This window comes from Drosophila subpulchrella, chromosome 3L, assembly GCF_014743375.2.
Source record: "Drosophila subpulchrella strain 33 F10 #4 breed RU33 chromosome 3L, RU_Dsub_v1.1 Primary Assembly, whole genome shotgun sequence".
NCBI classification, from domain to species: Eukaryota; Metazoa; Arthropoda; class Insecta; order Diptera; family Drosophilidae; genus Drosophila; species Drosophila subpulchrella.
Genome location: NC_050612.1, coordinates 18,683,958 through 18,695,746, shown reverse-complemented (window position 1 = coordinate 18,695,746; position 11,789 = coordinate 18,683,958). Strand labels below are relative to the sequence as shown.

Genomic DNA, 11,789 nt, shown 5'->3' with positions numbered 1-11,789 from the left:
GGTCAATCGATAGGTATGGACAAGACTAATACATTTCAGTTAAAATTTTCTATCTAACATCAAAACTGTAGGAGCCACAGTTTTGTGCGGTTTGTGGGCGTTAGAGTGGGCGTGGCACTCTACTGAAACAAACTTGCGCTGCGTAAGAAGCTCAGGAATCTGCTCGCCAAATCTCAATAGCCTAGCTCTCATAGTTTCCGAGATCTCAGCGTTCATCCGGACAGACGGACAGACGGACAGACGGACAGACGGACATGGCTAGATCGACTCGGCTAGTGATCCTGATCAAGAATATATATACTTTATGGGGTCGGAAACGCTTCCTTCTGCCTGTTACATACTTTCCGACGAATCTAGTATACCCTTTTACTCTACGAGTAACGGGTATAAAAATCAAGAAAAATTCGCCATTAATTAAAGAAAAATTTTTTATTCTTCCTCTTCTTCCTTACAAAGAAAAAAAAAATATGGCGAAATTCCGTAAATTTTAGAAACTTTTTCTTTAATCAAGAAAATATTTCTTAATTCAATGGCGTTTTAAAATCACGGGCGATTTTCTAATATTTATGGTGATTTTTTTTTTGAGTGTGTGTATTAGCATTACAATTAAATATGTTAAGCTGTTATTTTGTAGTTAATCAATGATGATATCAACCTTTAAAATACTGTAATATATTCAGATTTCTTAAGAAATACAATCTAATTTCGATTTAGAACATTATATTTGTTTGCATTACGTTTCTTAAATAAAAAACTCTTCTTACTATTAGAATTAGTTATATTGGTCAAGGATCGTACCCACATACCTCTCGTGACTCACGGGTTCCTCTCCATTGGACAAAGGCAACTGGGCAGCTGGACTGGGAGGTTTTGCGGTTACAATTTGGAGCAGAGGCCGGGCCCCTCAGTCTAGTTTTGATGAAATTGCTCGAAATAATAGGGTGAAAATGCTTTGGTGCTGCGCTGCTTTTGCTGCTTTCTGTGCTTCGCCTTTTAACTCTTTCGCGCTTTTGCTGTGAAAGACCGAAAAGGCGTTAGCTGAGCCGAGCTGAGCCAACAAACCCCTTACCTCCCCCATTCCAAATAATGTTTGGCACAAAAGTCTGAGTTCAACACGCACTGTGGAGTTTCGCTTTTTTCTCTCCTTTGCTGTTTTATAATAAAACACAAAAAAGTGGGTGAATAAAACCGAGTGAAAGATTTGTGGTGCAGTGGGTTCCACACTCATTTTTACTCTGTGCGAAAATTGGGTCTGGTGTTTGGAGTTTGACTTGACAAAGCTGAGATTTCGTTGCGGTTGCCACATGATTTCTGTTTGAAAGCGAAATAAATGCACTCCTATATTTCATATTTCGCTATGTGCGGAATCCAATTAGCGATTCGCTGTGTGAGAAAATGTGGAGATCACAGAGATAGTTGGTTATCACATTCCAAGCTCACAGAACTCACCTTGGATAAGGCTTTAATTTCACGGAAATAAATTTAAAAATTAATACATTTTTAAAATCCAATTTAAAGATTTATGAATGTCCAAGAATCTACGTATTATCTATGGCTTTAATACCATTAAAGCACTAAAGAAATATATACAAAAGTTTAATTGCATTTCATCACATCACAAATTTATCTTTCATATATGCTGAATAAATTCGAATCGAAATGGTATATAAACAAAGGCAAACACCGCTCACTGCTTTAATTGAGTTGGCTGTCCACGGCGATTATAACAAAGGGATACGAACCCAAGAAGGTATGGAGTAATAAAGAATAATCCGCAAATCCCAGAGCCCCTCGCCGCCAGACCTTTCAAATCAATTACTTTAATCAATTTTTAACACGTTTGCGCTTCTTCGCACCCAGGGCGCCCACCTCGAGCTGGATTCTTTCTGTTTTTGCTAAAATTTTAATTATAAAGATTAAATACGAGCACAAAGGGGACTGGGTGGACAGAGAACAAACTAACCTGCCATAACAAACTTAAAATAATATTAAAGAATTTTTATTGAAATAATAGCAGGCAATGCAGATGGAGGGGGGGATAGAGCCAGTCGCGGTTCGTCAGTGTCAGGCGAACTGAACTTCAAAGGCGGGGAGTATTCCATGGAACTGGGAGATGGATGTGGGGATGGATGTGGGGCCCCAACTGATTGGGGGCGACGACAGGCTGTCGGTCCGAGGTTTCTTCATTCTGCCGTTTCGCCGCTCTTTTTTTCTAATTGAAATGTTCCGCACCATATTTCTCTACGCTTTACCACCTGCTGCTCGGCGAACGGATCCCCTGGCTCCCTTTGCTAAATAGTTCACTCCGGTTCTGAGTCGGAGTCCCTGGGCCTGGGACTCGCAAATTGCAGGCAAACCGCTGGAACATCATAGTGGCAAAAAAAATTGAAAGAAACAATGCACTGACCAGCGAGCATCCAACCATCCGTGGGCCATCGTTCTGCTTCCTTCATTATCAACGCCAAGTTGAGCCCGTGATGATAAAGGCAGTTGAGGGACTCAGCCCGATTATTTTTCAGCACTTTGGCCATTTTCGTTTAGACTGCGATACTTGGACATACACTTCCGCAGGGGGTTTGAATAGAGGTCTGTGTTTTGTGTAGTAATAGAATACAATTTAGAAAAGGTTACAATATCTACGTTCAATTCAAGCTACAATTTTGGAAAATATTTGGTTAAGAGCTTACTCAGTTTTATTTATTTACAAGGCTTTGAATATTTTTATATCGAACTATTAGGCTCTAGAACTCACCAATATAAACCCATTATTAAATACTATCATTTGAAACTATCAATATTCTCAAAAAACAAACCTATCCTATCTAGATAGCGATACCATGTTACATATATATATTTTACATATCATACCAATTTGATTTCATAGGTCTATCAATTCTTATGTAAAAAACACATTCTTGGGCCACTATTATTGTATCTAAAGGAGTTGGAGAATAGTATTTCCCATAAAGAGTATTCCTAGGTCGATGCTTCATTCTCAGCTCCAGTTTTCACTCATTTTTTCATGTTTGCTGGTCTTTACACTGCTCGTTGAACCATCCGTCTGCAGTTTTCTAGGAAATAATTCTCCGATGTTTTTTTCAGCTTTTTTAGTGCCCAGCACTGTCTCGTCTCGTCTAGTTGCGTCTTCATAGTCCGTGCAGATGGCGGAGTGGGCTGGCGAGGGTCGGAGTGGAGTTCTGGGAGCCGCTGTCAGGCGGAGTGTCACACCTGTCACTTCTGCGGCTGATCACAACAACCGCCGACGAGCGTCGACGACCTCGCCCCATTATCTCGAGGGGAGGGCGTTGCTGCAACAAGGTGTGAACGTCAAATAATCACCTTTGCACACGGCATGCCGACCAGTCTAGCGTCTGCATGTGGACTCCGCATCCGCCTCCGCCGAGGTATTTGTTTTTCGTAAGAAAATTTCGCGCATTTTTTCGGTCTCTTTTTTTCTGGGAAATGTGTGAAAATTCAATGGAAAGTCGCAGCTCCTTTGGCTTGTGGTTCTTTCACCCCCATGTTTGCATAATTATTTTATTGCAGCCAGACGCAGAGGCCAAAAGCCTTATGAATATTAAAACTGGAGCAGGGCGTGGGCGAGACTTTGTCGTCATCATTGTTGCAACTGTTTCATCCCAGATAGTCGTCGAGGAAAGTGCCCCAAAGCGTTTCTGTATACCCATCCCATTATCATCATCTTCTTGGCTGATCCCAAAAAGTCTAGACAACCGAAAAACTTTTGTTACGCTTCCAGTTTGGTGCAAAGGAGTTTCTGCATTACTGTAGGCATTTCTTCAATTAGCGTTTTTATTATTTTTAATTAACAATTTTGTAACTTAATCCTTGCAGCAGAGTGTTGCCCGTAGTGCTGAAATGCTCCGCTCCAGCTCGCTTTCCAGTGGCATAATCGAATCAGCGCCGCTTGAGCAAAGTTTGTCTAAGGACAAAAAGTTTACCAGCTCCACCAGACATGTGCATAATTATGCTGAAACAGACGTAGGGAGTTGATGGTGGCCCAGACAAAAGGGTGGACAACTAATTGAGCGATGCTTGTTGTTCCAAAGAAATGTTTTCCAACTTACACTAGACAACTGGCAGACAGTGCCATCGGCCGAGGAAATAGTTGGGGAGTGGCTGGGTAGGATGTTGAGAATTAAGTTTGACAGACTGGAAAAATGGCAATTAGGGTGAAGATATGATTATCACACAGAAGGACAGTTAATAAAGGGTAGTGCCTGTGGGATTAAGGGACCGACGAGTTCTCCGAAGATGATTGCAAAGTATTCCCCGAGAGCAAGGCGCATTTCCAATTCAAAGGGAAAGTTTACCATTGCTTTTGGCACACACGAGATAAACTTTTGTAATGTCATTAAGGGGCTTTGTAAACTCGAAATACCATAAGAGAAATTCATTTAACCTGTTATAGGAAGGCTTTGATACACCACAGGAAGGAGGTTTGTTGTATGTTCCATTGCAGTCGAAATGAAATCGGAATCCGGCTCGAAGGACCACATTATTAAAATACTGCTCAAGTCAAGAAAGGTACACAAAGAAGCGAAACCAAAGAATATATCAACTCCGGATATAGGGAACACATTAACAAACTACTGTTAAAGAAATGGTTAAACAAGGAATAGTAGACATTTTTTTAGGTAGGGAGTACTAGAGCTTTTTAAACTTAAGGTTCTTAGTATTCCTTAATTATTTCTCCTTCCTGTAGGCGTACACCTCCACACTACCGTCGGATTCTTCTGTTATTCTTGTCAGTACCGAACCGCACTGCAGGCACACACTGTTGAGGTCCTCGGCACAGTCGTCGCAATAGGGCAATCCGCAGATGTGGCAGATGGTGAAGGTGGAGTCCTCAAAGCCACAGCAGATGAGGCAGGTCCTTTTGGCGCACTTGAAATACCGGAGCCAACCGAATGCGACAGGACACGAGAACCGTAGCCACAGGAAGACATTCACTTGCTGCTGGATGCGATAGGTGGCCAGGTTATCCTCGGCATCGCGAACTAGGTTCTCGAGCGATCTAAGACGGTTCCGCAGGATGCGGTTATACAGGAAAAGGATGCGCTGCTTTTCACGCTTGTAGTGAAAGTAGCTGCAGATGACTCGTCGCATTCGCAAGAAGGTTGTACTCTGGTAGATCAACACTACGATTACCAGATAGAGTAGTAAAAGCTCATAGTAGAATCTTTTGGCAAGGACGTGGGGATTTGGTAGACACTCCTCGTTAGTCAGTGAAGTGGAGACTCTCTCGTGGATATTGAAGTTATGCATGGTGGTCCTCAACAGTCTCGCCATTTGACCCACGCCACTGATCTATAAAATCAAGAAATAGAATACTAACCAAGTTTAATTATAAATCCCACTTACATTGAATCGCACTTCGTGCTGGCCCTCTTGGTGATAAGTGATCATTGATCGGTTGCGTATGATTTGCATCATTTCGACCACCAGATGATCAACTAATATAAAGAGACCCGATGTCACTATTTCCAGCAGAAATTGCAGCAAGCTAAAGAAAACGGTGGTGGACTCTTCCTGGGTACGACTGAAGATGTGGTCCAGGTCAATATACAAGGACTTCTCGTAGGTGCGCAATGGTAAGATGGCATCATTGCCCTGGTTCTTGCGCCGCTGATCCACGTGCTTAAAGTAATCGGTGATGTAGAAGTTGTCGAACTCCACGTCACCGAGATACTTTAGATAGTACTTGATAGATACGAAGACCATGCGCAGCATGAAGAGACACAGGATCTTTTGGAGGAGGGCCATAACTCTGTTGAAGATGTGTCTTCGGCGCTCAAAGTCCTTTGTGAAGCCCTCTGCGGTCCTTTCGGCGGACTTTAGTTTGCTCTTGACCAGTTCCTCGTCCTTTATCTCGTAGTTGACCTCTATCTGCGAGTTGTTGTCGAAGAGTTCCCGCTCGGCTTTCAGTAGCTCCACGTAGGTTTCTCCGAAATTGCGGGGCACCACCTCGGAGGGGTCGCATATCTTATCCGGATTGCCAAAGAGGTCCAGTTCGCAGATGATGTCCACTCGGTAGGGCCAACAGACGGCCTTTCCTATCAGGGATGGGAAGTTGGTGGTGCATTTGCGGTAGCCCTTGCGAAAGACCTCCACACACACCCGATGGCCACTTCTCAGCTGATGCTTGCAGCGGTTTCTCATGTTCCGCTGAAAACGCTCCTGAACTTCAGCCGCAGTTGGTAGATCCTTGGTAGCTCCAGTTGTACTTATATTCATAGTCCTCGATTCTCTCGGCCATCTCTGGTACTGGGGATTAGTCTTTTTGTCGCCGTACTTCTCGTCCTCGATGTCCGAATGCTCTACAGCATATTTAAGATCGCCGAGCACATCGTGCAATTCCGAAAAGGTATGTCGTATCTCCTCCACGTCTCCTCGCATGTTCTTCAAAGTATTTGTAAACGGCTTGGCCATCAAATCGAAGCGGGTCTTCGATAGATTGTAGGTCAGCACAGTGGTACAGACGAAGACTCGAGCCACCTCGCCCGCATTTTCCACTAGATTGTTGATGGGACCGGATATGATGAAGGCGAAGGCCACAGCTCGCAGGTATGTCCTTCCAGATCTGCCCACCAGGGCCACGAAGATCAGCATGATAACAGATCGAACGGGACGGCTCAGCATAAAGGCAGTTCCTGTCAGAAGGACGAAGGTCGCAAAGACATAGAGGTCAGTGGATCCGTGGGTGAAAAGGCGACCGAGGCTGAAGTTCAGGGCCACCAGCTTCCAGAGGAGGTAGCCCAAAGCGAGGCCCACTATAAAGCTAACCAGGAGACGAAGACACCGGATCCGGGCATTGTCCTGGCTCTTCGGACCGTACAAAAGGCAATAGAGGGGCCGACATGGCAGCGTCAGAAAGGAGAACATTCCGGATATTTAAGCACAGCCCTTTATTTAAAAAAATAAACTTTTTCTAGTCAGGATTAGATCGACTTTTTGAGAAAACTCTCTTGTTACCAAATTTCATGACAATTGGACAAGGAGCACTTGATTGATTTGACTACACTTAGAAATAATATTTTTATTTTTAAGCAAGAACCTGAAAAGCTGTTTGCCGAAGGAACTTGTAAAATTGTTAAAGCCATAATATCAAATCAAAGAATACAAAAACCATAAGTATTTTAAGTATTTTATTAAAGCAGGAATTATCATTACAATTAGATTTTCATTAGGCGTTCAGAATGGAATATTTCTTAATTGCCTTTTCACTGCCCGTGTGGCTTTCAGTTTTCTACAAACCCTGGAAGGGCGCAAAGTCCCAGACAGAATATGGCCACTGGAAGCTGGCCAGGACCCCCCAGACAATCGGCAGTTGGCCAGACTAGTCCAGACCACTTTTCGCTGAGTTGGAGAATGCGAGAACATTCAGTTTATCGCTCTTCTCGACTGCAACGGGTAATCCAATTATAATAGAGCTGGTCGCCGGACTGCACCTGCCTCACTTGGGGGGATTCTTCTAAAATATAAAAATTGATTACATGCGTGGCTGTCTGCCCCGTCCGTCTGCCTCCTTCTCCTTTTGGGATGCGTTCCCCATCCTGGCGGCGATTCCAAACTTGTTTGTTTTGGTTCGCGCCGGCGACCGTTTAAAAATTTATGAACTGCAGTCAACCGACAAAAGATGGATGGGACTGAATGCGGTCGGCGCGGAGGAGACACCTCCTCTGGCTCACTCCCAAATTGGTGCAGTTGCTCAATGTCGTCGCGCTCGGCGGTGTCACTCGCTGCATATTAAACAGTGTTTGAGATTCAGTCTCCTGGTCCCAGAGGCCGCACTTCATCAGCTTCGGACTCGGATTCTGGTTGGGCTTGGGGTTGGGGCTCGGGTGTGCTAAAAAATTGATTGATCCTGCAGGAGGCGGAGGGCGGAGACAGTCGAGGGCTCCTCCACTTTGACGACATCATCCGTAGACGTAGACGACGAGACGGGGCGTGGTCGGGTCTCAGGATGCTCGACGCACGCATTAAAACAATTTAAAATTCCCAAAGACCGAAACACTAGTCGACGCTACAGTGGGTGGCGTCGCCCAGATGAGTGCTAAAATCAGGGGGTGGAGAAGTGGTGCCCTTGATTGCATCGCAAGTAAAATGTTCCATTTGAAGAGCTACATTTGGTAGTAATGGTAAAGGCAAACGAGTGGCGGACTATGGGAGATGTATGGTAATTTAAAGGTACTTAAGTATAGTATAAATAGATTAAAAATATAAGATATATTTATTATTATGGATAATAACCTGAGGGTTTTTATGGGAAAACCCCTTTTTAAAGATAACCCACTGATATTTAAAGATTAGTAAAAGCCTTTGGGATATCGTATCATAAATGATATGATATTAAAGACGAATAGAATAAGTAGACGAATATTTTTTTTTGTATTTAAATAGACTTACATGAAATGTTCCTATAAAAATATGCACGGAGCAGCAAGTTGATGAGTTCCTTAATTTCAAGCCGCAATAAATACCTTACCGCACCCACTGTACCCATTTACCATGGGCGGTCGAGGCTGCGTGCTGGGCAGCCTAGGTCCTGCTCTTGTAAAGCTTTAAATGCATTAAATTGTCAAAGCGATGGCTATGCTAAAAGTTTGCTGGCCATAAAATTGCATGCCACAGACAAAAAAGGAGTCGCCCCATCATTCGACGGAGGCGGAATCGGGCAGCCTGTCCAGATCCCCAGCTCCCCGGCTCTCCAGATACCCAACTCCCCAGCTTCCCAGCACCCGAATCACTCTCGAATCCCGACCCAATCCAGAACCGAAGCTGGTCAGTCAGTCAAGTCTAAAACCAAATGAATGATGAATTGCCTGTCACTTGCAATTTTTGCAGACAGACGAAAACACAGAGCGAACCGATCCCAGTGTTGGATGTTCGTCTTCGCCGGCTTGTTTAAATTTTTCATGTTTTTCTAAGCCCCCGCCTGGGCCCCTCGTATTACCAGGTTCTGGACCTGGTCCAGACACGGCTACCAAAATGTTGACATGCTGACTGCTTTCATGGAATTTGCGTTTTAAAAAGGCGGCAACGTTGACATCCTTGTCATTGTCTCTTGTCGGTCACTTTTGGTCGGAAATGTTTTGCTTTGGCTATGGCAAAAATTCACAAATTTAATTGGGTGAACATCGGGAGGCAGCAGAAAAGCCAGAAAATTATGAAATATTTTTGTCAAAAATATCAAGCAGGTAGAAAAATGTCGGGTTGCATAAAAATATGGCGACATGTATTGAAACAACAAACGTATTCCTTTAAAGATAAATATTATACGGAATTGGAAATATGAGAAATATTATCAGAAAGTAATTTCTTTCAAAAGCTTAAGTATTTCGCAAAATTAATTCAAAATGTATGCTTTGAAAATAAACCACTGTGAATTATAAATCCCACTTAAGTCCCTTATACCACTTATCATTTAAGCATCCACCATAAACCTCTTTTCTATCGGTCACAATATCCATAAATCCTTCAGTCTATGCAAAATTAGTCCATTTGTCAGCCACAAATTGCATACATCATAATGATAGGGAAAGGGCCAAGGCATCAACATTATGTTCGTGTCCATATCGAAATGACCGGAGATCCACTAAAAATTGATTGTTTGACGTTTTATACGGACAGTTCGCAGTTGGAGGAGTGGGAATATCTATGACCGGACGTCATTAGAAATGCAAATAAATACGTCCGAAATGCGTCGAAAATTGTGAAACATTTTAGAATGCCCGGGCGGATGAATTTATGGTGCCAATCTGGCTTTTTCGTGCTGTCGAAATTCATCAGGGGCCATCAAATGCACTGGAACCGACCAGCCACGCCCCCGGGCATGCGTAAATTATGGCAATGAGGGGCGGATGGGGAAATGAGTGAAAGCTGGCGATAAGGCCTTTCCTTCACCCTGCGAAAAAAGTTCCCCATAATATGTGGATGCATAAATTTTCCGACTCTGAAATGAGAACTCGATTGAAAAGCCTAAAGGAAAAATTCCAAAATTAAATTAGTTAATTAATGCAACGATACAAAAAGGTTAGCTGGGGGAGAATCGGGGTCAGCCATCAATCATGGGAGCAGGGTCGCCTCATGCGTGTGTCAAATATTTTTGGTCTACCGAACCCGTAGATTGCTTTCGCTTTCACTCAAAAAACTCAAACTCAATCCGAACCCGAATCCCAATCCCCAGAGCGATTCCTCTTGACATTTCCAATTGCCCAGGGAAGAAATATTCACAAATTAGTTGCCCACATGTGTCAGGTAAAGGTGATTAAGCGGTTGGCCCAAACCGAAAATTATCCATAAGCACTTTGAAAAAAAAACAAAACACCAAAACACACAATAATGAAAGCCGGAGCCAAATAAATTATGCAAAGAGGTAAGGGCAAAGCTGAATGTATCAGATTTCGCGCTTTGCGGTTATATCTCAAATATTTTTCGGCCTTTTTCTGTGTTTAAACACGCCCTAAGCCTAAAGGTAAACATCGGATTTCCATTAGCCAACAAGGGTTAACTTGACCAAATAAATCCGAAAATTAGCAAATGCGATCCGGAGTTCGGCATACCGGCATTTTTTGAATACTCTATAAGAACAAATTTTAGGTTCAGAACACGTAAAAAATTAGGGCTATAAATATAAATTTCAAAAACTGTAAGTTTTATGACAACTGCAATTTTCATTTTATGACAAAAGTTTTACCTTAAATTCTTTAATAGATGGGGTTTTTTACTACCCCTTTCTATAGAGAATATTTAGTAATGTATTCTAATTTTTGATGGACATTCCTTATATCATTTCTGTCATCCCCCGGCGGTCCTCTAACCCTTTGGGGGTTTTGCATTAATTTTCCCAGTCTGCTTTTTTCGGAGGTGTTTGGTTTTGGTCATGTGAAAATTTGCATAAAACAAAGACAAAGTTTGTTCTGCATTTTTAATTAATTAATTAAAGGCAAGTCGGCGGGCCAATAACGAGGCTATCAACAGCAACGTCATCGTCCTAATCAACGTCATTATCATGGAGACTCATGCAAATATTTGTCTCCTCCACCTCTATAAGGTTCTTCGCCTCCACACCCCCCGTGTTTGCATATGCATGAACCTAATTTTAATTAATATTTTATTATCTTAATTATGCATCGCACCTTGCCGCGTTTCCACTTCCTCGGCCAGCTGCGCCCTTTTTGGCCGAGTTCTGCGTTTAGTTTTCGACCTTTTGCTTAACAAATTATGGCCATAAATAAAGTAAACGAGTTAAGAGTGGTTTTGCGTGTTCTCGAGAATGCCCATTCGCACAGACTACCTTCCAGAGCCCCTCTCAGCAGCCCTCCCTCCCGTTTTTTGTGGCGTCTGGCTTTTTGTCTAGCCGCGGTCTGGCGCTCGGCTAATGTCATTTTCATATCGCCGCGGCCTCTAACAACAAAAAAGGGTTAACGTGTTTCGAAAAAATTGCGGCGAGTGCAGTCTGCCTTAATTTCGGTTTGATTTATTTGTTTTATTAGCTGGCATAATTGGCTTAGCGGGTTAAGTGGAATGGAACAGGTGTGCGCGACCATGGAGATCGATTAGGCGTAGATAAGATTATGCTGTTGAGATAGTGGTCATTAGAAAATGTTTTTAAAAAATAGTAATATTATTTGGATGATATCTGCGATTGCTAGGTAAAAGAAAGCCATTTACCAGTCTGAAAATCTTTCGATAATCATTTGAAGTCGCTATGGTCAATTTTTAAAAAAAGTGGAAAAAGATACAAATAAAAAATAATTTGAGGAAGT

At 42.8% G+C, this 11,789-nt stretch overlaps 1 protein-coding gene across 1 annotated transcript; it reads right to left on the bottom strand.

The window, feature by feature from the left end:
- Window positions 1-4,594: 4,594 nt before the first annotated feature.
- LOC119553780 (protein sneaky) lies at window positions 4,595-6,979 on the bottom strand. Its single transcript, XM_037864387.1, has 2 exons — window positions 5,383-6,979; window positions 4,595-5,328 (listed from the first exon to the last, which is right to left on the bottom strand). The coding sequence occupies exons 1-2, from the start codon at window positions 6,901-6,903 to the stop codon at window positions 4,705-4,707; spliced, it is 2,145 nt and encodes a 714-aa protein (XP_037720315.1). The 5' UTR covers window positions 6,904-6,979; the 3' UTR covers window positions 4,595-4,704.
- Window positions 6,980-11,789: the final 4,810 nt, after the last annotated feature.

Excerpts from the sequence above, each read along its gene's own strand:
- LOC119553780 (XM_037864387.1), bottom strand. The coding sequence starts at position 6,903 with ATGTTCTCCTTTCTGACGCTGCCATGTCGGCCCCTCTATTGCCTTTTG. Across the intron at positions 5,329-5,382 it reads AGCACGAAGTGCGATTCAAT|ATCAGTGGCGTGGGTCAAAT; the intron begins GTAAGTGGGATT and ends TTGATTTTATAG.